This window comes from Nicotiana tabacum, chromosome 18 (assembly GCF_000715075.1).
Source record: "Nicotiana tabacum cultivar K326 chromosome 18, ASM71507v2, whole genome shotgun sequence".
Classification (NCBI taxonomy): Eukaryota; Viridiplantae; Streptophyta; class Magnoliopsida; order Solanales; family Solanaceae; genus Nicotiana; species Nicotiana tabacum.
Window position 1 is genome coordinate 109,824,576 of NC_134097.1, and position 27,391 is coordinate 109,851,966.

Below are 27,391 nucleotides of genomic sequence, written 5' to 3' on the forward strand. Positions count from 1 at the left end.
TTACAAACAAGGAAAGAAATTTTAAGTTATTTTTAAAGTCTGTAATATTAGAAAAAATAACTAAATTACAATCTTGTCTAATGTAAAATCTATTTTTAAAGGGTAATAAAGACGAACGACATCTGATTAAGGAGTTTCGCACTTTTAATATAGCATAAATAGATAGACAAAGATGACTAGCCACACGTAAACGAGAATGTGATTCTTTTCATGATTGTTAATAGAGCCATGTAATGTCATTAATAGCTTAATAATATTTCAAATTTCAATGAAGAATAAAAAATCATCATGATTCCAATCGAAAAACTACCTAAATTTCCAAGTTATATATGTTTTCCCAGTAAATATCGTCAAAATTGGAGGGAAAAGGTCTCCATTACAAAACTTTCTTTCCCTTCTCTTTCTTCCTCAATACTCTTCGCCCTCTTTCTAATTTCTACACAGTGCCACTAGAACAAACACAGTAGAGTAGTACTAGTAGTTTTAAAATTTCAAATATTTCAAACTTTACCAATCCCCATTTCTCTTCCCAGAAAACCCTAGGGAAATCAGAGGCAAAATTGACTGAACTTCAATTCTTAATCCAATGGCAGTGGATACCAATTTGGCTTCGTTATTTGAGAAATTAAAGTTGGAAGATCTGTATGTTCCACCCAGACCTTGGGAATCAATTCCTTCAGAATGCGGCGGCATTTCTTCTTCCAATTCCGCTAACACTAATCGGTCTTCCCATGTTCAATACTCCACTTCCGCCGTTTCTGTAAGAACCCTTTTCATCTATGACATTTGCACATAGGCAACGTACGTATTAATTCCGTGATGTATAGCTGGTGGAGTGTTGTTTTATTACTTATGTATTGCTATAGCATTTTTTTTGTTTGGACACGTCCTATGAGATTTTTTACATTTTTCCTCATTTTTGATCGAATTATGTGCTTCTTTCGCTGTTTTCGTAAAGAGCACTTTGATTTTAGTGGGAAATTTTAATTCTTTTTTCTGTTAATTCGATGAGAAATCAAAGCGGCAATGTACAAGATTAATTGCCTAGTGTACAACAGATGAGGATTGTTTTGTGCTTGTGTCTTAGTGAAGACCGTTACACTATTAGGAAGTTGGCACTGCTTGGCATAGGGCTCAATGAAGCTGAAAATAAGACACGAGACTATGAGACTAGGGTTCAATCCTAGCAGAGGCAACAAAAGCTAGGTGATTTATTCCCATCCGTCTAAGAATTTTGACAGAGTTATTTTGTACATTTGCTAATGTATGGAAACAGGTACTGTGGATTTATTGAGGCGTACGAGAGATGGCCGGACGCTACCGTTATAAAGTGTTACTCATAGAAAGTTGCATTTATGAACTAATTTATGGACAGTTGCAATAAAACCACTAATACGTTAGTTCTTCTGTACCTTAACTTTTCAAGCAAATCTAGAGTGACATGTCACTGCTACATGACTCACTTAAGGTAGGAACAAATTTCCCATGTATGTTTTGGTGCCAATTAACAGCTCAGTTTTGCCTCAATCCCAGGCTAGTTGGTCTCGGCATATAAGTCCACACTATTATTTTCGAGTTCTCGAGGTTCTCTATAATTCTTACTGACATATAAATCTAAAAAGTTAAAAGCGCTCCCATGAACACTAGTTGTAATGTATACTAACATAATGACTAAGCCCTAATCTCAACTAGTAAGTGTCGCCTATAGGAGTCTTTGGCTTCTTCCCCTAAATTTGCATGGATCTCGAAGGAATATAAATCTTTGAAATAACATCATTCCATGTGATCTTTTGGTTATCTCATGTACTAATCATTGCATTTGGAGGCTTACGTAGGACATGATCGAAACATCTCAAGCGACCTTCATTCATTTTATTCTATGTGTGTGCTACTTACACATTCTATCAGATGTTATCATCTGATTTTATCGAATCTTAATACACATCCATCTTAACATCCGCGTTTCTGGCACTCATATTGTGGATGTGATGGACTTTAAAGGCTCAAAAGTTCTTTCATATGAATTGGTGGTCTCATCACTGTTCTATGGGACCTGATAACTGAGAAATGGGGAGTCACATTTCACTTACAAAATTTTTATTTGCTATGTCTATTGTTATTTCAATTAATTTGAAGCCAAAGTTAAGGGGAGATTGGGGAACCTTTTGTGATATGGCACTAAATGGAAATGCGAAATTTGTTTTCTCCTGTAGTTTGGATTTTCCTAAGTTCTAAAGTTGCAATGGGTGTAAGTAATTGATAAATGTTTTAATTGCATATTTACCGTTTAATGGTTAAGTGCGGCTTTTGAATATTTTTCGGGTTTCTACTTTCTACTGCAATTCACCTTTTGTTGTTGTTCATTAAACGAGGAAGTGGGAATGGAAATTACCAGTTTGAGTGCATAATATACAACCTATGATACTGCTCTATGCTTGATTCTTGCTGGGACATGTTTTGTTGGTCATGTTCTTTGAGGTTCTATTGTTTTCTTAGATACTCAAGGCTGAACATTCTCTTTTTCTTGTGACAAGATAGAAAGTTGCATTATCTTTATGATTTCATCTCTTGTGATATTACCATTTTATGATGAATGAACTAAGAGTTTTTTCTTCCTTCTAAATTCTGGAAAATGAAAAGACACTTTACCTATTATTCGAACATTCATCCTTTCAGGAGTCTAGCTTGGTGAGACTGACATTGGATGCTCTGCAAGGTGTAGAATCAGTTCTGATATCTATTCAAAAGCTTTCTGCTTTATTTTGTTTTGATTCAGCTGATAGATCCTTCCATCATATCCCAAGTTTGTTGACACGGACTTCAAGCACCCTTGCTTTGGGAAATCTACTCAAATCTATTGGGCGTTTTGGTTGCATCATTTTCCTCCTTCACAAATTTGTCGATCATTTTACATGTTTAACTCCAGATGGGAATTCAGATGAGGATGAAGTTCAAAAGTATGATGCTAATGATGGTGTGGGACGTCGAATGAGCAATCATACACTTGTTAATCAGGCTTTCGCAATTTCTGTGGCGAAAATCTTAGATGGGTATACCTCCGCCCTAAATACACTATATGCTTCTGTCAATTTTAGGCGTTGCTTGAAGTCCAAGGGTGGAGGCTGTTTTACTAGTGTTGGGCATGGCGAAATTACATTGCTAGAGGCTTATCTGCACTCTGCAGGACTAAGAACTCAGCTGGATGTGCTTGGTAATATCTGCAATATGAGTGATCTAGCTCTTAGATATTCTGAATTATCTCTTGAAGAAATAAGTGCCAAAGCGTTTTTAGAGTTTAATAATTTCCCCAGAAGTGGTGCTCTGCTCACTTTCTTGTACACACAACTAAAGGTTAGCATCATATAGAAGCAGTTCATTTAGTGGCTGTTCTACACTTTGACATTCTTAAAATTGGATTCCTGATGTTCTTTTGCTCATTCAACTGTATGTGCTTGATCTGGTACTTTGCCGATTCATGAAGGATTACATTGTGCATGTTTAGCAAGTCACACATGGTATTTGATTATCATCTTGGTGTAAATGCTTCATGGATTATGTGCTACATATTTCTTTCCTTTCTATATCTGAGGAGGAAAGCAGCCAGTTATTAGTAGATATGTGGGAAAAGAGCGATGTAATAATGTGTGCAGAAGGACACATATCCATAGACTTCACTGAGGCTAGAGTAAACCTGTTTCCTATTTTGTGCCTAAATTTACGTTACCACCTGAAAATGCTACTGAAATATCCAAAATGGTTAATCTGATTCTGCTAAGAGATTTTTGTAAGTAGGAAAGAAATAGCCTGCATTCTTAATGGAAAATATGTAACTTAAGGTATTTAACTGCGATGTCGATATTGTCCAAATGGTGCACTCACTATTTTTGGCTGTTACAATAATGTGTGGTGCTAAGTATTATTCCATTCACCATTGTGGAAAAAGTTACATTTTGGGTGAAACAAGGTGTGAGATTTTATTGATCTGAACTTTTTGTATAAGATATTAAATAAGGTGTCTCTTTTGCTTATTATTGGTATCGTTCATTGAATTTTTTTGGCTAGATGGCTGATCCAGCCCATTGTGCTCTCCTGAAGTTCCTGTTTCTACGTTCATGGGAACCGTACTGTGGATTTATTAGAGCATGGATTTTTGAAGGTAGAATTGCTGATCCTTTTAAAGAGTTCATCGTGGAAATTGTGAAAGAGCAACCTGATCATGAGCCGGGTAACACTGGAATCTCTAATGACTTCCCATTAGCAAGTGTTAGGGTAATGCTGTCTGTCATTGCCTAGAATTTGGAGTTTTAATTTTTTTCCGATGCTGATATGCTTATTGTGTCAACTTTGGAGTCTGTTTTTATCATCTGCTACTCAATATCTCAGGTGCGACAGGGAGTTTTACCTTTGTTTCTGGAGGATTGTTTGCTTCCCCTTTTCCGAGCAGGTCAACAGCTTCAAATAATAACAAAGTTACTTGAGTTCTGTGATACTTTTGGACCATTTAACGGTATTCATGAAGAACTCCTTCCTGGCATCGATGGGTTTTCAAGCGAATTCCCAAGCTTCAGATCGTCCTTGTTATTTGAGAAAGGAACTATTGAGACAATGGTGGTTTCAAGAAACAGTTATTACCAAAGGATGCTGGAGAAAGTTGACAATGTTTTCACTAAGATGGAATTCAGATTTCGGGAGGTAATTTTTCAGAGGCCACTGTTCCAGTATCATCTTTCTTATATATCTTTTGCTTTCCTCTACAGCTGTAGGATCTGTGATTTTTTTTTTCTTTCTAGGATAACAAGGTGTGTTGAATCTTGGCTAATTGCTTGCGCTGGTTTATCTATTAGAAACTATGATTTCTGTATGATTGTTTATCCTGTTAAAGAATCTCTAATTTGATATCTTCTGAGAGATAACAACAACAACAACCAAAAAAAGAAATCCAGTGTAATCCCACAAGTGGGGTCTGGTGAAGGTGGTGTTTACGCAGACCTTAGCCCTATTTTGTGAAGGTAGACAAGCTGTTTCCGATATATCTGCTGAGACATGATTAAGTAATTATTTTTGTGCTCTCTCTAACATCTTAAACCTTTCGATAAGATGGTGACATACCTCAACATGGTATGAGAGCATGCAGAGGCCCAGGGTTCGAGTTTCCCTGCCACCCATTTTTAAAAAAGAATCCACGTGTTTGGTCCGTGAAAAAGAATTAGGTCCGCACATGAGTGGGCGTGTTGAGGCATAATTAAGTAACTAAAAGTATTTTCTCTCTAACAACTTAAGCTTTTAGATGAGATGGTTACACACTTCAACAATATACGATGTGGGAACACCAACTTTTACTTCTGCTTTTCACTTCTGACTCGAGGTAGTTCCTGCAGTTGTTCTGGTTTATCTCGTTATATATTGGAGATTCCACTGAGATTGAATAATCTCGTACTTAATTCTTTGCAGGGATGTTAAACATAGTCTGGATAGCTGCTTTACTTTTGGTAATGCCTAGATATCAGTAAAAAGTTTCAAGGAAGAGTTCTTTTGCCTCCTGAAAATACTGCACTAGTATTTTTGAAGTATGAATTCTGTTTAAATTAGGGAGAAGAATATGGATTAATTTAGATATTGAAGTAAAAAAAAAATGCCAACAGCAGGTGATGAATCTTGTCTAAAATAAATTAAGTTTTTCTCTTCTCCACTACAAGATGGTGATTATTTTAAAAGACATGTTAGATATTCTAACCTGGTCCAACTTATTTAATTCTTTCTAAACCTGCCTGCTGCCTTGGAAAATGTGAACATCAGAGGCCTGACATGATGTGGAAGTTTTTTTGTTTAAAAGTTCAGATTGTGGTCTTTTTCAATGATTCTGATATACCCATTGATACTGGGTTCTAGTTGAAGTATGAAATCTGTTTAAATGAGGGAGAAAATATGGATAAATTTAGAGATTGAAGTTAAAAATGCCAACAGCAGGTGATAAATCTTGTCTAAAATAAATTTAAGTTTTTCTCTTCTCCACTACAAGATGGTGATAATTTTAAAGATGTGTTAGATATTTCTATCCTGGTCCAACTTATTTGATTCTTTCTAAACCTGCCTGTTGCCTTGAAAAATGTGGACATCAGAGGCCTGAATGATGTGGAAGTCTTTTTGTTTAAATGTTCAGATTGTGGTCTTTTTCAATGATATTGATATACCCATTGATACTGGGTTCTAGTTGTTCTTTCTACCATAAAGTGCTGCAAAGTTACATCTGATACGTGTTTCTAAGATACTTTTGGAATATCAATTATCAACAAAAAGTGCAAGCTAATAGTTTGGTATTAGTTTGCTATATTTTGTTTGTTCATTGCTTGGTGAGTTCAAGTCAAGATTCGTTCAGCGAGGTTGAATATAAAGAAAGAGATAGGTTCCGGTAAAAGAGTGATATTGGACTCAACCTGTTCTGGAGTTTTACGTACACAACTTTCACTTCATGAAAAGGAACACTGGCTTTCTTGATGTCATAAAATCTTGAGTTCTTGATCTTTTATGATCTCCTAACAGCAATGTGATGGAATTTTAAATTTTTTCCTTTTTTCTGGTCTTAAATCGTTCTCTATAATGACATGTTTTTACTCTAGAATAGTAGGGAACAATCTTTTTTCCCCCTTAGTTTGGATGAATTTTTGGGGGAGAGCAAGGGCAGTTAATATGAAAATTGACAAAAACTCTAGTTCCTTTCAGGTATAAATGAAAGGGAAAGAAACCTTCTTTGGCGAAATCTGTGATGCCAAAACTGACCTTTGATATTATGAACTTAAAAATGCATATAAATGTATTAAAGTCAAGGTAATACCAGTTTGTTCCTTTTTTCTTTAGATCAAACCCCAAACTAAAATTTGATGCTCCTTTCCATTCTTCTTGTCTTCTTTACTTTTTTTTTTCTGCATGGTTTCTTTTCCTCTCTCCCTTTCTTGTTTTTGATCTAAACCATCCATTGTTTCATATAGTTTTCCACCTGTAGATGATTTTCCAAGTCCTGCTACCATGGATGGAAAAAAGTGAACATTAGAGAATTTAATTTGTCCAGTAAAAGGTCGTGACAATCCCTCAATAGAAGTGTCACTTTTCCTTTTTCTCATGTATCTTTTTCCAATGTAATAATATGTGAAAAATGAAATAAATGACAATTTGTTTTTGTCTTTGATGGTATGTAACCATGTCTTATATATAGTACTGTCCTTTACCTGGCATATTCTCTGTTTTTCATATTTTTTTTTCCGCTTAAAGGTATAATGTAGTATTATTCAAACCAAATGTCTCAAGAAGATTTGTATCAAAAAGATTTTTAAAGAAAAAGGATTTCCTATGCGTTTTAAATAATAAGACGCATAAAGGTCTTCTCACTAACATATTCTTCAGTTCCTGAACCCATGTAATCACTCATGAGCAATATGAACAGTTTCAGGTGCTAAAGTATGTAGAATTAAGATGTAACCCCCCCCCCCACCCACCCACCCACCCAACCCTCTTTTCCAGGGAATTCTTTGCTGGGGTGGAGAAGAGGGAATCAGAAGAGGAAAAATAGCTTTGATTGGTTGGATTTCAAGCATCTAAAGCTGTCATCTTACATATAGGATAAAATCTCTTTTTAGAAAAGAAAAAAGGATAAAAACTTAAAGTAAGTTAAGTATATTAAAGGAATTCCAAACAAGTTTTGAAATGAGAATGAGATCAATGAGGTATAGTTATGCTACTTTGATTATTTGATCAACTTAAATCACGAGGGTAAGTTCAGATAGTTTCGTAGATCATGCAAGACAGAAACTTCGGGTACAGTTGAAGATTTAGGTCTTAAAAATAAAAGACAGATGACCGAATATCTGATAAAATGATATGAGAATAGTAAAAGGTGATGTTGTACTTCTATCTGAAGCTTAGACAGAATCACCTGTCTGCATCACCAATTATATCTTCCTCCATTTCTTTCTTACGCTGTTTCTTTAAAAGTTCTCTGACACAGATAGAGAGAGGGGCGGAGGAATAGAGGAGGAAAGAGGGGAAATAGATACATAAGATGTAAGACTATTTTCTCCATTTAAAGCCACCATGCACTAAAACTACCCTGAGGGATGTATCACAATGGCAAATGATAGTTAATGAACTATTCCTTTTTTGATTAATTAGTTAATGAACTTCTCTTACGTCGAGTTTTGACAATCCGGGTGCTAATATTGAGTATATCGTGCCAGATTCTGTCATTAATGTAAGACAACTTAAGGTGTCGAATGACGACAAGTCTTGGTTTTGACTTGTAACGGCTTCAAAACTCATGCAGAATATAACTTTTCCCTGCTTTTAAGGGAGAGAGATTTAAATTTAATCATCACTGTCTTTATTTTCCATAAAAAAGTAAAAGCAGTTAGCAAAAGTGAAAGGAAGCGAAGGAGTAGTCCCTTCTCAATTGCAGAATAATCGCTATATAATCTATTTATTTTTTATAAATTATTACCCCCAAGACTGCCGCTTCATCAAAAGGTCTTTGCCTTGTGAATGTAAAATCGAACGGGTGATCGAGCAGAAGTAGCTCCTCCTTAGTACTTAAATAAGTCACTTCTTAGTTTACACTGCAAGTACTAGTAGATAGCTAAAGAACCACACATGCTCTTGACGAAAAGAATTCTCATCGCCTCTTTTAGACCAGCTAGCCATGAAAAAGTGAAGGGAAAAAGGAAAGACATTCCCCTAAAGAAGCAAATCGTTATTTTACTTTGCACATACTAGATAGCTAAAGAGAATACACCAGTTCTTGATAAAAAGAACTGCCATTGAGAAGGGGAGGAGAAAACTCAAAATGAAGAAAAAGTATAGTCGAACTTCTTTTTAATATTTTATATAAGTAAAAAGTGGTACTTAAACTTTGATGCCTATTATCCAAATTTAAGTAAGAAAAGGAGATCCACATTTTGTATGATCATTTGATTAGAGAGCTTAACTTTAACATTTGTAGGACACAGATTCTTCAGCATTAACCACTGCTTTATGCAACCACAATGGAATTCATGCCCACAATCCAATATGCCCATCTCATCTCCAGTTATGTATTCCTCCCGACACAGATTCTTCAGCATTAACCACTGCTTCTCCCCTCTTTGTCTTTTAATATCAAGCAAATATATTAATTTTGATTACACATTCCAGAAGTTAACTTTTAAAGGTTCTATTCCTGCATATGTAGAGTACCTAATAAGAGTTTAATACATCTGCGTTGTTGAACAAAATTGTCGGATATTTTTATGATGCAACAAGTAATCTAGACAGTTAAACCAGCTTTTTTCACAGTAATTCTAGCCTCTCACCATTTATTTATTATAGAAGTAAAACGAGGCTAATCTTTTCTCTTAGCTTTTTCACGTGTTCCATAAGATTTCTATTTCCCAAATATCTCTCCAGGGCATGCAACCTAGGTATGCAAACCATGCAAGGAACTTGACCTCTCCTGTTTTGTTTTCAACTAGTGACAACTTGGATGCATATTCAAACGATACCAGAGGTCAAACTTTGTAAGTGTACCCACTTTATACGCTTCATTGTGCATGTCCCCATGTGCTGGCTCATTTGATTGTGCATCCATCCAGGATTGTTGTGTCTATAATCTAATTTGATTGTGCTTCCGTCCAGGACTGTTTGTCTATAATCTAATTGTTTAAAAACTATTTATCTACTATCTATCCATCATTCTATCTCTATAGTTCTTGGTTTCTGTCTATAGGGAGCAAAAATTGCATGATCTGAAGTTAGAAATGTAGAAAACAAAAGGGCAGCCCGGTGTACGAAGCATCCCGCGTTCATGCAAGGTCTGGGGAAGGGCCGCATCCCAAGGATGTGTGATGTAAAAGATATAAATAAATCAAATATCCACTCTTCAATAATTTAAGCTTTTAGGTGAGACTGTTTACCAATTCAACATGGTATTGAAGAAAGCATAGGTCCTGCTTTCGAGTCTCGCCTCACTCTTTCATTAAAAAGAAAACTTCCACTTGCTTGGCCCATGAAAAAGAATCTCGGCTGCACAAGAGGGAGTGTGTTGAAGACCTAAAATAAATAAATAAAAGTATTGTTTTGTTAACATTTTGAACTTTTAGATGAAATGTTTCACACGATTCAACTGGGTGTTGATTATATACAATCCCACATTGGTCAAAAGAGGTCTATAAAGGTTTGGGGATGCTCCACCCATTGCTTTATGATTTTGCATTGGTGTGTTCAAATTCTTTGGCATGGTATTAAGCAACCTTTAGAAAGACCTTTCTAATGCACTTAAGTCTGCATTAAAGTGCACGTATTAACCCTAAAATTATATTGCACATAAAAGAGGGTGTTGAGTCATATAATGTCCACAACAGGTATATTAGGGGCATCTAAGGGTTTATAAAAGTGTTGGACTAGTCAATGCATTGCCCTAAGTTTTGGGTTGGATACCCGAACTCTTTTACATTGAATGAGTTCACTGAACTCTTAGTTGAGTCGCTAGAGCTGCATAGCTGAGTATTTTCTTTCCACTCATTCTTAACGCAGATTTGATCATTTTGTCAGTAACTTTTTGATTTTTGTATCACTCCTTTCCCTGTTACTAAAGAGTATAGTATCTGAATTTTAGGGTTCACGACACCATAGAAGCTGAGATTAGCACAGACGATGATTTTTCTGGTACCGAAGATCTCCTGGAGTCATCTGAAGCTTCATCAGAAGAAAACTCAGAGGGGCAAAGTGATTTTGACCTACCGAGCAACAGACCTGGCACTGATGTGGTGTTGGAGCCAGATTATTTATCTGCTTTAAGTTTTATTGATGATGGTCTTTTGCAGAAGCAGAAGTTTCCGCAAGATGAGATTTCATGCTCTGCAGAATATGTTTCGTGTAAATCATGTAGAAGGATGGAAATATCTTCCACGGATGTTAGTAACAGTGAAAGAGCTGCATGTGACAGTTCTCTGCCCTATAGAAGTGGGGAACAAAGTACGCTGCAGGATCTTGATAACCGGATCACTAATAGTTGCCACAATACTTGCTGTCTGTCTGATTGCTTTCCAGGAAATCTTCTGAATATTGATAGGAGGAGCTCTCAGAGTACATGGTCGCATGAAGTTGAGATTGAGCCGGAAGTAGGCAGTTGTAAATTTGGTGTCCAGTTGCCTAACAACGTAGATTCTAGTGGTTCAGTTCTACCTCGAAATCCTTCATTGCCTGAGGCTTATGAAAAGGATCAGCATCCATATAGAGCTTGTACTTTTTTAAGTTCAACAAGTTTGCCATCATGGAAGCTGAAGCATAACTCCGACTTTCTAAGCATGAACCCAATTTTGGCTAGAAGTTCTCTTGTTAACCCAAAGAGGGAGCCTGAACAAATGTGCTCAAGAGATTCTAGGCAATCTTTTCCTTTTTTTAATTTCACATCTATCAGAGATCCTTGCGAGGTTTATATAGAAAAGTTTGCTGCCAATTCTAGAGATCAGTTAGGAGCTGGGGTTTCTGTTTTGACTGGTACAGCAGCTACTGCTGCTGTTCTTACTAGTTGTCAACATAACTTAAAAGATCACTCTGATAAGAACTTGGAGAAAAAGGAAGAGCTGTCTCATACTTGTTCCCCTGTAGGTTCCGAGGCTCACATTCAAAAAATCTCATCATTGGAAAATGCTGCTGGTGGGAGTGGTTGGGAGAGACTGCTTGCTAATTCTAGCAAGATTGCCAGTACAACTGCTAGATTTCCGAAGACTAGTTTGGTGACAGTCCTTGAGATGCCACTGGATCATATTATCAAAAAGTGCCTGTTGGAGGAGATTTTGCTTCAGTATCCTTATATATTCTAGATGCATGAAATGCAGCTTATCAACACTTGCAGTAAACTGTCTTTATTTTCCCTTGTTTGTTTATGCTTTACTACTGTGGCGTCCAACTTTTCTCCCCATTCATGACGAGGAAAGAATTTCATTTACATTTTTCTGACTACTTAGCAAAGAAGATTAAAATCAAGATAGCCCAAAAATTGGATGTGTGTCAAGACGCTGTCGGGCTCCGGCCGCTGACTCAAGTGCCCCCATTATGAAGTTAAATATTAACGAAAGAGGTAGAGATGCTCATGCTTCTAGTACCTCAAATGTTGATATTCCTGTGACCTGTAGTGCTAAAATATTATTCAATAAGGGACGATCATCTATGTAGTTGACATGATGCTTGATAAAATATGAGTATTCAAGGATTTTGAAGTTGGAATTATTTTAGACATACCTGATTTATGCAGTCTCAGATGATGGGTTTTCATGAAAAATCGGTTAGTTCAAGGTCAGTGAAGTATTTGAGTTGCAGGGCTGATGTTCCTTGGTGGGCCAGTCCTCTAGAACCAATTTCCTTCTCCAAGTTTGAATAGTGACCATTGTCTTGCCCACTTTGACATCTGTAAACTGTGTTTTAGATCCATTGTTCCTCGGCGGGCCATAGTTCTCTTATGTTCTCCTTTGAATCCTCAACTTTGATACTTTCTTCAGCTATTTTATATCTGCGAAAGTGATATTTTCATTTCTTTCTCTAATTTTAAGAAGAGTGTTATTCGAAAAGAAATGATTGTTTTTTCATATATATATAAAAAAGAAATGATTGTTTTGCTTAAACTTTTATTTGTTATTAATCACCATCATCACAATGTTCTTTAAGTAACCCTTACCTGTTGGGGAGCAGGCAAAGGCATTCTTATATGGCCTCTCATTTTTTCCTTGACATTGCTAGATACAAATACTTGAGCAAGTTAACTATACAATTACTTGATAAAGGTTTTAGTTTGCATGAACATTTGCTGGCTCTAAGGAGGTATCATTTTATGGAATTAGCAGATTGGGCACATCTGTTTGTCAGCTCTCTTCAGCATCATGTATGTTCTTCTCCCACTTTATAGCTTGTTTTTTACTTTCCTTTTCTTGATTTGTGTATTTTCTCGAAACAGAAATGGTACACCGTAGAGGCAGAAAAGAGAATATCAGCAATTCAGGGCATTCTTGAGTTGTCAGTTCAGAGATCTTCTTGTGAAGGGGACCCTTATAAGGATCGTTTGTTTGTCTATGTGAAAGGGAGTATGACAAACATCTCAGTTTCTGGTAGAGGAACATTTTATGGTATGGCAAACATCTTCTTGTGAAGGGGACCCTTACGTTTTACCTTTTCTCTGTCCATTTGTTTCTCTGCATCTGTATATATGGTGCATTATCTTCTACAGGCATTTTTGGTTCAGCTTTTAGAACTATATTACTCTTGGCAGGAATCCACTCCTTTGATTGTTTGGGTTTGGGTTATCGAGTAGATTGGCCACTCAGCATCATATTGTCTCCTGGCGCACTAAAAATGTACTCGGACATCTTTAGTTTTCTGATACAAGTCAAGCTTGCTGCTTTCTCTTTAAGTGATATATGGCGCTCATTAAAGGTACTGATTTGATATTGGTCCCATATTTTTGTAAATTCATCATGTATATATATGTAATGCGTGGATTTTATGTTTCTATGTCTTTGCTCAACCCTTCTCATTTTCTTTTCTTTGCTTATTCCCTGTCTCTTTATATTTATTCTGAGAACTTGTATACACCTAGTTCGTTGAAGTTAAAGCAAGTTCCAGCCTGCTTGGGATTGACCAATGAAGCAGTTACGGGTTACCTAATATTGAAATTACCTCTTGTGTGACCATGGAAAGCCCTATTTCATTTCTTTTCATTAGCCTATACAGGTTGAGAACAGGGATATCCATGTTTAATTTGTTGTCAAATGCCTTGTGAAGGCATTGATTTATGGAGCCTACAGGTTAGTAACTGAATCTATATTGTATGAAGGAATGAAGAGTGGGCTTAATTGTTTTGCGGTATAATTGTTAAGTATTGAAAATCGTGGTTCAGTCACCGCAATCCAATACCATTTAATATGACTTATTTTTCCTTAGTTTTGGAATTCTTTCTAGTGGCCGCCATCACAGTTTAGTTAGTGTTTGAATGCATTTGATTTTGAAGGGCTTCAACTAAGGTGGAGAAGTATTTTAGGAAGTTTATATCTCTTATATCTTACCCCTTCCCTATCATGCTGATAAAATGAAACAATAACTGAGGGTGCATATTTACATTAAATCCTCCCAAAACCAAATAAAATAAAATAAAATGATTACACTGCACAGGATAATCACAACTGTAGTTTTGACAGTTGGCTCAACCAAATTATTTTACATAAGTGATGCTTTAAGTCACCTAATAATTTTGATATGTTGTCCTTGTGAACAGGATCTCTCTAAATTGGACAAGAAGAATCAACATTTTGCGTTTGGCAATGCAGAACCAAAGCAACTGTCCATCTTAATTGAAACAAGGTCCTTTTTACGTTTTAATTATTGTTGTCTTCTTTCTTTCTGGCTAACTTGATGTCATTTGACCCAAGGCTTGTCTGGTAACTCTATGTGAAAGGAATAATCACAAGATATTATGCTTTTGTGTATGACATGTTTTTCCGTATGATGTTGCTTGCTCTTTTATGGGTTTTTTTATTAAGAGGTTGTGTGCAATCATATATGCAGAAAGATGCTAGCTTTTTCCGAGCTTGTTCAAAGTTGAGATATTTCAGATCTTGCTATAGAGTTTCTTTTGATAGAAACCTAAGAAGCACGCTGCCACACCGTGCATTTCTTGGTTATCTTGGAAACGCGAAGCAAAGCAACTGTGCGCTATTTCGTGTTGCGCTTAAACACTTGTTGGGTCATAATCACATTGATGCTAAATGTAAATGAAATGTCTTAAGAGTCACAATGAAAATGGACCTAAGACCTATATCTACGACCCGAAGTAACTTGTTGAGCATTGTGGCGAGAAAAGTCTAACCGAAGCAAGTTGGTATGACATGACGCTTGGAGGGTCTGCGACTTAGCTGTGAGTTTGAATATTATAGTTGTATATAAAATATATTAGTGATGTTGGAAGAAAGTAAATGTGTTAAGTGTAAACCATCTATAAAAGCCCGTAGACATCACTATTCTTCAATCTCTTCTCTTATATCTAACATAAGCTTATCCCATGATTTTCTACTCAATCATATATGCTATATGTGCTGAGTCGTTTCATTACTTTTGTGGTTAGAGTCTGCTACTTTCTGCTGTTTTACTTACGTGGTTCTGAATTTCATTCCAGGCACCAGCTTAATCATTTTGTATGTACGTTGCAGCAATATGTACAATCACAACTATCTCATGTGTCCTGGTGCAGATTCATGCATTCTCTTAAGGATAAGGTTTGGAGCACCTTCTGATCTGGGTTTTAATGAATTTCACCTTTTCCCCCTTTATTTGCTGTTTGGTTTGTGATTATCAGCCTCTTGCTAGTCTTAATCTTGTGCATTTCAGTATCCTACAATATGCTTTATATAATGTTGTTTTAGAATGGTTCCAACTTCTGAAGCTGAATCAAGGAGCCTGGGAATTTTCTCTCTCTACTTTCAAGCTCTCAGGCACACTCCCCGAGGAGCCTGGGAATCAAGGAATCTTAGGTTTCCATGAACACCATTAGAAAGCCCTCAAAATTCCGACCACTCCACTGAAATTTTTCTGACGAAGAAGCTGCCACGCGCGGCACTTTCCGGCGACCTAGTCGCCACGCGCCGGCACGTGAGCCCTTCTCCGGCAGCTTTTCAAAATTTTTTTTTGGACAACATCCTCTACTGATAATTCCGACCAGATCTGTACAATTTTTTCAGATTTCCGACGACTTTTATTTTTCCGGGGAGCGGGGAACCTCTGTTTAGTCCAGATTTCAGTTTCTTTTACCTCAACAACTCAACTGTGATAACCATCAAACACTCCTTATAATTTCCATAACCTGAGCAGCTGGGTGGTACAATATGGGAGACGACCAGATTTATTTCAACGCAGGATTCAAATCTTTTGACATCACCAGATGGAATTCCTACAAAGATGTATGGTTCGAATGGGTGGAGAGGAGCCGCATCATGATGAGACGTTCATCCATGGGCAGAAAGGCAATGGAATGGATTTGTTTCGTACTTAAAGAAGCGTCGACAGATCAAATGAATTTAGTGAAGCGATGGAAGTACAAGGAACATATGACAGAACATTTCTGTACCAGGAAATTCAACGTTCATGGAAGATATATGAGCATTCTGTCACTGAAGGGAGAAGGGAGGTCTGTTATTATAATTCCAGAGTTAGCTTTGAATGCAGGTTGGAAAGACATAGCAGCTAAGATAGAAAGATTCACACATCAGACCTCCAAAATGAATCCCACAGTTCCACCTAGAATCACTGTGGACAACTATCCTTATGTCAAAGAAATCAAGGAGAGTAAATGACAATCAAATACCCTTCGTGAGGCAAAGGTCAGCATAAACAATGGAGATATCTCTGTTGTGGAACCGACAAGTAGCGAGGATTCTGGTTTACTAAAAAGATGCATTGTCGAGTTTTTTGGGAATGAAATCAATGAGAGACCCACTTTAGCAGACATAAGGCGATGGGCTAGTGCTTCATGGAACAAAGCATATGGAGTAAACATGTATGAAATGACAGGCAACATGTTTCTATTTGAATTTCCAAACAGATTCATGGCGGAGCAGATTTTGCAAGGAGACTGGAGATGGAAAAAGTTCAAGCTTCACCTGGAATGGTGGAATCATACTGTTGGATGCATTCCAACCTCACAAATTGCGGAAACATGCTAGATTAGAGCCATGGGGATTCCTTTACATCTATGGTCACAAAAGATCTTCAAAGAAATAGGAGATCTCTGTGGGGGATGGATAGCTACTGAAGAAGAAACTGATCTCAAAAATCATCTTAAGTGGGCAAGAATTAAAATTGTTGGTGATGGCAGAAAGATTCCCAATGAGGTTGGGATTGAAAGAGACGGTATCAAATTTTTCATCCCAATCTGGGCTGAAAGACAGGCAAGATTTGAGCTGAAGATGCAGGAAAACGAACAATCCTTTGAAGCAGAGAGATATTTGAACAATCAAGTGGGATGCACCATATTGCAAAACGCTGATAAAGGAAAGGCAAGTGTGCAACTTATACATGGTTCGAGTTCGATAAATCGGAGCAGTAAAGTGACAAACAACGAGCTGAAATCCTATGACTTCGATTTGGCTGCAGAAGTCATTTTTAATGATCTCTCGTGTGAGTTTTCAGATGATATTAGGCTGAAGCCTTATATTGAGGAAATGGGAGGACCTTCTTACTTCGAGGCAAAAGAGTCTAGTCCAGGGGATCCAATCTCCAATGCAAACCTTGAAAGTATGCCAAAGGCAACACTTAACAGTTGCAGTCAGCCAGAAGGTGGAGCAGAGATAGCAAGACTGGAACAGAAGGCAGGGGAGCAGATCATAAACACAAATATGGGGGAAGATCAAGCTGGAAGTGCTTTGGAACAACTAAAACACTTTAGCTCTATCCAAGATTGGGAAATCGAGGAGGTGACTCCTATAGCAGTTCAACAACACAACCCATTAATGGATAAAGACATGGATGCAACACTATGGGTTCATCAAAATATGATCAAATTGGGGAAAATGTTTGGAGTAGATTTTCAAGGCCATGAAGAAGAAGCATTGGAGTTGTTAATGCAAATTGACAGTTGCAGACATGTTAGAAAGGTGGAGACAGAGTTGGAGGTGAAGAAACAAAGGTTCAAAGGATCACTGGAATTAAAAGGATTAACTTCGTTTGATGTCAAATTCAAGAGTGACGGGAAAAGGAGTGGGGGAAGAGATCTATCAATCCTTTTTTTTTTTGGCAATCCACTAGTCAAGCGCCTAGGGCTAGTTTTTTATTAATAAAAGAAAAGAAAAATACAACAATTAGGAAAAGTACAAATAAGGGGACAATAGCACCGGTATTGTTACCCATATGCCTTGGCTATATAATCACTCCTCTGCGCCTCACACTGCCTTATGAAGACAGCTTCATGTAGAGGATTCATGGTGTAGCTGTCGGCAACGTCTCACTGGAATTAAAATGTTTAACTTCGTTTGATGTCAAATTCAAGAGTGACGGGAAAAGGAGTAGGGGAAGAGATCTATCAATCATTTCAATATGAAAATCAAAGTAATTTCCTGGAATGTAAGGGGTTTAAACGACAAGAAGAAAAGGGAGATCATAAAAAGTCAAGTGCAGAACTGGAGGGCAGACATTATATGCATGCAAGAGACAAAAGTGGAGGGGGATATTAAGGAAATAATCAGTCAAATATGGGGTGGTAGATGGGTGAGGTATGCAAGTTTAGAAGCTAGCGGCACGAGAGGGGGGATTTTGTTATTATGGGATTGCAGAGTATGGAAAGGGGAGATGTTACAGACTGGTGCATACATTTTGACTTGCAAGTTTGAGGCTCTTTTACAGAATTTTCAATGTCACATAACAGGAGTGTATGCCCCAAATTGTAGAATAGAAAGGAAAATAGTATGGAGAGAAATTGGTGCAGTGAGAGGATTGATGGAAGGTCCTTGGGCGGTTTGTGGTGATTTTAATGTTACAAGGTACCCTTCTGAAAAACGGGAATGTTTAAGGAGATCCAGGGCGATGGTGGAATTCTCGGATTTTATAGAAGATATGGAGTTGATAGATCTTCGACTTGAAGGAGGCTACTATACTTGATTCAAAGGGGACAATCACACAACCGCTTCAAGAATTGATAGATTTATCATTTCAGAAGAATGGGATGAAAGCTTCAGAAACATCAAGCAAACTATCCAACAAAGGTTGATTTCTGACCATTCACCTGTGGCTCTATACTGTGGTGCTTGGGAACAAGCTAAATCATACTTTAAGTTTGAAAATTGGTGGCTGAATGTGGAAGGTTTTGATGACAGAATTAGAGACTGGTGGACATCTTTTGAATTCTCAGGAAGACCAGATTACATTTTAGCTTGCAAGTTAAAAGCTCTCAAGGGCAAGCTAAAAGAATGGAGCAGAAGTTGTGAAGGTAATTTGGGATTGCAAAAATCAAAATTAATGAGTCAACTCGCAGGTTTTGAGGCAACACAACAACTAAGAGCGCTGACAGAGGAGGAATCAGTGAGGAAAGTAGTTACTTTAATGGAGATTGAGGAACAACTCAAGAATGAAGAAAGTGCATGGAGACAGAAATCAAGAGCTCTGTGGCTCAAAGAAGGGGACAGGAATACAAAATTTTTCCATCGTACCGCCAATGCACACAAGAGAAACAACAACATTGATCAACTATCGATTCGACATGAAGTAGTCGAGGATCCAGCCAGAATAGAGAACGAGATCATTGAATTCTACAAGGGGTTATACACAGAACCTGAAGAGTGGAGACCAACGGTCAATTTCGAAAATAGCAAGAATTTCTGAATCAGAGAGGAAGTCTTTACAGAGTAACTTTGAGGAACAAGAAGTTTTGAGTTGTCTGAAGATGTGTGCAAGTGACAAGGCCCCAGGTCCGGATGGATACATAATGGGTTTTTTCATAAAGTGTTGGGACATTTTGAAGGAAGACATCATGGAGGCCTTCAACAACTTTCATTCGCAGGAGATGTTTGAGAAAAGCTTCAATGCAACATATATAGCTTTGATTCCAAAGAAGACAGGTGCGAAAGAATTGAGAGATTTCAGACCGATCAGTCTGATAGGGAGCTTCTACAAACTGCTCTCAAAAGTTTTGACTGAAAGACTTAAGAGGGTGGTAGGGAAAATAGTCGATGCTCAACAAATGACTTTCATCAAAGGAAGACAAATAATAGATGCAGTGTTGATTGCCAACGAAGCTGTGGATTCAAGAATAAAAAAGAAAGAACCTGAAATCTTATGTAAATTAGATATTGAGAAGGCCTATGATCATGTAAATTGGAGCTTCCTACTCAGAATGCTAGAACAAATGGGTTTTGGGTAGAAATGGAATAGATGGATGAAATTTTGCATATCTACTGTAACATTCTCCATTCTCATAAATGGATCTCCTAAAGGTTTTTTCCATTCACACAGAGGTCTAAGAAAAGGTGATCCTTTATCTCCCTTTCTATTCATTATAGCCATGGAAGGATTGAACAACATGATCAAAACGGCTAAAGTCAGTGGATAGGTTAAAGGTTTTGAGGTAAACAGGAGTGGGGCAAACAATCTAGAGATCACACATCTCCAATATGCTGATGATACTCTAGTCTTCTGTGACGCTGAAAAGGAACAACTTAGATTCCTAAGGATCATTTTGGTCTTATTTGAGGGAGTCTCAGGATTACACATCAACTGGAGAAAGAGCAATATTTTCCCCATTATTAATGAAGTTAACAACATGGAGCAACTGACACAGATATTGGGAGGAGAAGTTGGGTCCCTACCAACTGTTTACCTTGGGATGCCTCTTGGTGTAAGATCCAAATCAAAAGAGATCTGGAATTCAGTCATAGAAAAGTGTGAGAAGTTGTCAAGATGGAAATCGCAATACCTATCATTGGGGGGCAGGCTAGTTCTAATCAACTCAGTATTAGACTCACTTCCTACTTATATGATGTCTTTGTTCCCAATTCCAGCCGACATTTTACAGAGATTGGACAAACTACGAAGATCATTCCTTTGGCAAGGTAATAAGGAGAAAAAGGTCTTCCATTTAGTTAAATGGAAGACACTCACAATGGCTAAAAAACAAGGTGGTTTAGGAATAAGGAATTTGAAGAATCAAAGCAAGGCTCTTAGAATGAAATGGTTATGGAAGTACTCTCAAGAACCCCAATCTTTATGGGGCAAAGTGATAAAAGCTAAGTATGGTGAGGAAAATAACTGGGTGTCAAAAAAAGTCAGAACATCATATGGAGTAAGTGTGTGGAAATCCATCAGAGAACTTTGGCCTATAATGAAGAACCACTCCTCCATAAGAGTGAGCAACAGAAGGAACACATCATTCTGGAATGATAACTGGTTAGGACACGGAAGCTTAAAGGAAAGATACCCCGATATGTTTGGTTTAGCACAAAACCAGCATAGGACAATAGCTGATATGAGGAGTCATCAAGGATGAGAAATCACTCTCAGAAGACAGCTGAATGACTGGGAGATAACAAGATTAGCTGACCTTTACAAAGAGCTGGAAGCATTTAAAGGATTACAGGAAGGGTTTGATTCACTTTGGTGGCAGAGGCACAACAGAGGGGTTTACCGGGTGAAGGATGCATATAAGATTTTGAATCATAATAATCAACAGGTAGACCCATGGCCTTGGAAACATATATGGAAAACAAAGATTCCATACAAGGTAGCATGCTTCACTTGGCTACTAGCAAAGGAGGTGGTATTAACCCAGGATAATCTCATAAAAAGGGGAATTTCTCTGTGTTCAAGATGTTTTCTATGTGGGGAAAATGCTGAAACTGTCACCCATTTATTTCTACATTGCAAGATTATAGACCAACTATGGAAAATCTTTATTAGTCTTAGGGGTATTTCATGGTCAATGCCATACAGGCTTAAAGATGTTCTTTATAGCTGGGAAGAAGCTGGAGCTGAAGCAACTAATAGAGATAGATGGAGGATTGTCCCGGCTTGTATATGGTGGACAGTTTGGAGGGAAAGGAACGCTAGATGTTTTGAAGATAGAAGCAATCCAGTGCAGAAGATCAAACTCAATTGTATTCTTCTTTTTTGTTTTTGGTGTAAAAAGATTTACACAGAAGATACATTGACAATCATAGACATACTAGGATCTTGCTAGGTCTCAAATCAGAACATCTACAAATCCTCTTCATGTAAATTTGGTTTTCAGTGCAACCTATGTACTGATGTTTTTAATATATACAATAGTTATCAATTCAAAAAAAAAAAAAGAATGGTTCCAACTTCCAAGCTCTTATATCAACAACAAAAACAACAACAACAACAACATCAACAACATTAACAACAACATACCCAGTATAATCCCACAAGTGGGGTTTGTAGAGGGTCGTGTTCACATAGACCTTACCCCTATCTTGGGTAGGTAGAGAGGCTATTTCTGATAGACCCTCTTATATCCTATGCTTTTAATGGCTAAGATGTGAACCTATTTGGATGAGTTAATAAGCTGTCGAAATTCAATAAATATTTGCTGTTGTCCTTTTGGTTATAAATTATCTGTATTTTTGAGGAAATGTTTAACTTACTTTTTGGTTTGGGGATGGGGGTGGGGAAGGACCAACACTTGATACTGTAATCTTGCTTATAGGATTTTGCTACTTGAGCCAGTTTCTTCAGCATGGTGTTGGTCAATAATAAATATTAATTTTGAGATGTAGCATCGATGGATTGTTGAAGGCTTGGAGTTATCTTTTGGTAGGTTAATTTAGCAATTAAATGAACATATTGACCAATTCCTGCAAACAGGCTTCCCTCACATGTTCTATGAATGGATCATTCTCATTCAAAACTTACCAGACAGAAGTGTCAAATTGTTCTCATTTTTATTGTCAAGCAATGCAAACTATATTATCTCTTTCTACAGAAATACAGTTCTACTTTTTATTTTCTTCATTGGTGTATTTTTTGTTGTGTCTGGCTCAAACAGGTTTTTAAGCGCTTACTGTGTTAAGAGTAATTTCAAATTATCCAAAAAAGATTTAAAAAATATTTTTTAACTTTTAGTAATTAGATTCTTGTCATTCTGAAAAGTTTTCGAGATTTTACTCCATACTTGTGATGCCATTCTTTCGTCATCAGGTCAAAGATATGATGGATCTGCATTCTGCACATATGGCATACCTGGATGACTCCGTGCACATGTAAGATCAGCTCACGTGGCCACTTTTCTTACTCCCCCCCCCCTTCCCCCCCTTTCTCTCTCTCTGATACACACACACAAAAAAAGTTTATCAACAATATTCAAAGAGAGATACTTTTGTGTGTAATTTTGTATAGTGCAATACTTTGGGATTTAATCAACAAGTTGCAGCTGTGGATCTTGTCATTTTGCCTCAGTTTTAAGCCAGTGGGAAAAGGTGAATACGATCTGTGGTTGAGTAGTAGTGCAGGAGGGTGTATTGATTATGTGACCAGTGTAAGTAGGAGTGACAAACATGCGGGTCGGGTCGAAAACGAGTAATGGAAAAATGGATAAATTATCCGACCCGACCCATATTTAATATGGATAAAAAACGGGTTAACCGGCAGATCCATGACTTCTTACATATGATTACTTTTGGGAGAATTCTTAGTCTCCCTAACTCGAGGAACCCCCAATTTGAGGCTTTACAAATGTAAAAGTTAGACCCATTGGTTATCCATTTTCTAAATGGATAATATGGTTCTTATCCATATTTGACCCGTTTTAACAAAGTTCATTATCCAACCCATTTTTAAGTGGATAATATGGGTGGTTAACTGCTTTCTTTAACCATTTTGCCACCCCTAAGTGTAAGTGACAATCAACAGTCACCTGGAGAATCTTTGATGTTGTCTACGTGTGCATGAGGGGTAGGGATGGTGGAGAGACGGAAGGAGACATTTGTGATGGTGAGTCAGAAAGATGATATTTAGTGGGCGTTTGGACATAAGAATTGTAAAATTTCGAAAAAAGGTTAAATTTTTTTTCAAGTGAAAATGGTATTTGAAAATTAGAGTTGTGTTTGGACATGAATATAATTTTGGGTTTTTTTGAATTTTTGTGAGTGATCTGAGTGAATTTTGAAAAACAGTTTTTTGGAGTTTTTCAAATTTTCGAAAAATTTCAAAATTCATCTTCTAGTGAAAATTGGAAATTTTATGGCCAAAGAGTGATTCGAAAAAAGTGAATTTTTTTCAAAAAAAAGTAGAAAAAAATTCATGGCCAAACGGGCTCTTAGAGTGAGAACATTTCATTTGACACCGTAGTTGGTTGAGACACTGAATCTGTTTGTAGTTCTCCACTTCTTTGTATAATAAGGATGAAAAGGAAGGATAAGTGTATCACATCTTGTATTCTTCTACTTTAGTATGAAAAACTTGACAGCTCATTTTTAGTTTTCCACTTATTCGTTATAGGAAATTGGAGTTTTCTTTTTCCATATAGTTGAACTATAAATGGAGAAAACAAAAAAGTTTTTCTGGTACTGAACAACACTAAATGATTTCTTATGATCTATTGTCTCTTATCTTCTACAGAAAACTTATTGTACTCTACCAGCAGCAGGACAAATAAGCTACTGCACTTATCTAGCTTAATAGTTGTAACATTTTTTCGTCCAATTGTTCCAATTTAATGAGCATTAAAATGTAATGCTATATTAAAAGGGGAAAAATGAAAAGGAAAGTAGATCTGCTGATAAAGATAAGTTGACAAATTGTTGGCAAAATTGACTACTACTCTACTTCTGTCCCAAAACTTGTCTGTTGTGACATGCTAATTTGACATAGATGTGTAGTATTTGGAAATTATAAATCTTTAAAATGAATAATACTAACTTTTATGTACTTGTATGGTTTTCCATTTTATTTTGCAAAAATGACGGATCAAAACTGAGTTTGACATTTCTATATCGGATAAAAGCCAAAATTGTTGGAATGTGGGAAGTAGTTTTCTTGAAAACTGAATTATGGTATTTTAGAGTGTATGCCAGTGACTGTTTGTTGGCAACTCTCCTATATGACCAAATGATTTGCACCTTCAAATGAAGACTTATGGGTATGAATGCAGGCATACATTCTGGATAGATTTTGAAACTATCTAGATGAATAACAAGAAACATTAGTGCTAGATGTAGATAGCCTCTAGTTTCAGAGAACCTCTAATTTGCTTTAACAAACAAATTATTTAGTATTAGAATGAAATGACCCTTAATAGAGCGGAAGGATTCTTTCATTGCTTTCATGAGGGGTTGCCAAAAAGGCATCTTTTGATGAAGTCCATCGTCATCCTACTCAACATCCTACTTGATCTTTTGCATGTAATGTTAAAAAAATGTGCATAAGTAATTACTTCCCAGAGACATCCTACTACTTTAGATATGGGCGTGGGTCTCAATGCATTAGTTTCTATTAAGTGTTTGATTGAAAGAATGAGCTATTGTCTTCTTATGTTGTTTGATAAATCTTCACCTCATGAGCTGGCTTTTAGATTTTTAAGGGCTAAGTCTTTTTTTAACGTAAATCAGAGCAAAACCATCCCTATTACCAGTTTACCTAATGTTGGGCCATTATGTTATATTGTTCACGAATCAGATATTCAGTCCTAGGCGTGCAGGGGTGTCTTAAGTGTTCCACATTGGTTGAGAGAATGAGCTGTTATCTCCTTATATATTCTTGTGCAAGCCTTACCTCATGAGCTAGCTTTTGGCATTAAGTTAAACCCAAGATTCATTTTCATAACAGTTGCAAACTATCTGCATATCTTTATTAATTGACAACTTAACAAGAAGGGGATGTGAGGTTTGGGTTTCCATGGTGTCTGTTTCGGTTTACACTTCCCTATGGAACCAGAGTCTCTTTGTCTTAAGGGAAATTGAACCTGTTATGATTGGATTAGATGTGTGCGAAGTAATTTCTGTGTTAGTCTATTATATCTTGTTTGAGTCCTTAAAGACTATTCGATGTCATATTTTGTCCTTTATCCCTCTAGAGTGCCTTGAAGCAGGTAAAGATGTTCTTTCTACTTTAGAAGGATACCAGAGCTTGTATGATTCACTTTTCCTAGCATTTGTGTTTATTTAATGCTTTTCCTTTGCTCATAATGTTCCAGTTACCTGATATCATTTAGATGAAGATTCAATATTGGAACTTCTATGTCATTTAGATTTTTAAGGGCTAAAGTCTTTTTATAATATGATATCAGAGCAAAACCATACCTATTACCAGTTTACCTAATGTTGGGACCCTTAAGAGTTTAGGATCTTGTGACCTATCTTGTCTAGGCACAAGTCCCTATCTTTGCTTTGATTTTGTCGTTGATGACTCAGAAATTTTGACTTTCTGTTTGATGAACGTGTCTAATGTTTTCAATATGAACCTTTACAGATGCTTCCTGTCTGAGGAAACTCAACATATTGCCAGCATTATAAGAAGCATCTTGCAATCTGCGGTGGATTTTCGATCTTGTCTGAGTGGAGACATTTCACAGGTGATTGTTAACATCTGCATGTTTATGTGTTCAGGAGGCATTTGTTGGTTTGGGAACTTTTTACAGATTGTTATCAAATAATTATTTGAGAAGTCAACTTGAAGGGGTAATACTTAGTCCTTGATTGTGAGTTTTCCAAGGTTCTAGTACAGCAACAGCACTCATGCCTTGCATGCATACTTTGATTATTTTGTTGTGCATCTCCAAGTTCAAGTTCTCATTCTGTGGGTCTGGGGGAATGGCATGTCTGAATATAAATCAACCTACCTCGGAAAAAAGTTGCATTTAACATCCTCTAAGAGACTGGAGATAATAAACCAAATACAAAATATTATTGCTGTTTGCAGGTGCTTCACATAAGGAAAACATTTTCTGAGAATATCAAAGAGTTGTATATATGTTATCTTAAGTCGCCCAGACATGTAGAATTCGGCCTGTCATGTTTCTGGGAGCGTCTGAATTATAACGACCATTACTCAGAGGTTATTGGTAAACAGATGGGACACAAGGTCTTTCTCGTCTAAAACACCAAGAATTGACTGCTGACTCGAATGAGGTAAGAAATTTTCAAGTACGACTCTAAAGGAAGGAAATGAACTACCTATTCCACCCAAGTTATTACATATTTTGACTTCTTCTATTGATCCCTTTCAGAAGAGGTTTAGATGGTCGTGACAAAGAAACCACTGGTTTCACTTAGTGGGCTGGGAATGCCCCCTTTCAAGGAGACTATATGCAGAAGGAGAGTATTTTGTTTCAGGTGCTTGGATATGATCACGTGGTCAGATTTTTCATGAGCAATAGCACCTTGACATTTCGTGGGTACATTTTGTTCAAAGGCTCGCACATGCCCAACAAGCACAGATACATTAAATGTCGTGCATTTCTATATAAGATCCTTGAAAGCGGTAATCTATTTCAGGCGGATAATCTGGCTCTCTATCTTGACACACAGACTTGCGACCTTTGGGTTGTCACATTATAGGATGTCGTTTAGGTTTCAATGAGTTTAAAAGTTTGGCATGTCATACATATTGTATGCTGTATGTAGCACAAGTGGAATTTAGCCTTTGTTGATAACTCGGTTGAATTGTAATTGTAACTTCTTTTAGTTTATGTTGTATACATTATGAGTAAAGAAATTGGTTTTCCTGTTTGAGTTTTTAGTATGGGATCACTCTTTGCAAGAATACAGTCCACGGAAACATAACTTGCCTCTCACTTTATGAAGGGACGCTTGTTCTCTTGTTTTTCTTGTACTGTTATCTCTTCTTTCCTTTCCATATTTTCCAAACTAGGCTAAGTGCATTGTGT

At 37.0% G+C, this 27,391-nt stretch overlaps 1 protein-coding gene across 5 annotated transcripts; it reads left to right on the plus strand.

Moving 5' to 3' along the window:
• The first annotated feature begins 333 nt into the window (after positions 1-333).
• On the plus strand, positions 334-27,264 carry LOC107803639 (uncharacterized). 5 transcript variants are annotated; one of them, XM_075237146.1, is made up of 15 exons: positions 335-760; positions 2,677-3,351; positions 4,063-4,269; positions 4,384-4,692; positions 9,430-9,539; positions 10,637-11,827; positions 12,760-12,901; positions 12,974-13,142; positions 13,286-13,449; positions 14,288-14,373; positions 15,185-15,284; positions 22,708-22,769; positions 25,975-26,077; positions 26,425-26,633; positions 26,732-27,264. In XM_075237146.1, exons 1-14 carry the CDS (start codon positions 587-589, stop codon positions 26,599-26,601), a joined length of 3,669 nt encoding a protein of 1,222 aa, XP_075093247.1. In that variant the 5' UTR covers positions 335-586; the 3' UTR covers positions 26,602-26,633; positions 26,732-27,264. The 5 variants fall into 5 exon arrangements, 4 of the variants coding, with proteins under 4 accessions (XP_075093250.1, XP_075093247.1, XP_075093248.1 ...); XM_075237147.1 differs by having other exon boundaries at positions 26,735-27,264; XM_075237148.1 differs by lacking the exon at positions 22,708-22,769 and having other exon boundaries at positions 15,219-15,284.
• The last annotated feature ends 127 nt before the right edge of the window (positions 27,265-27,391 follow it).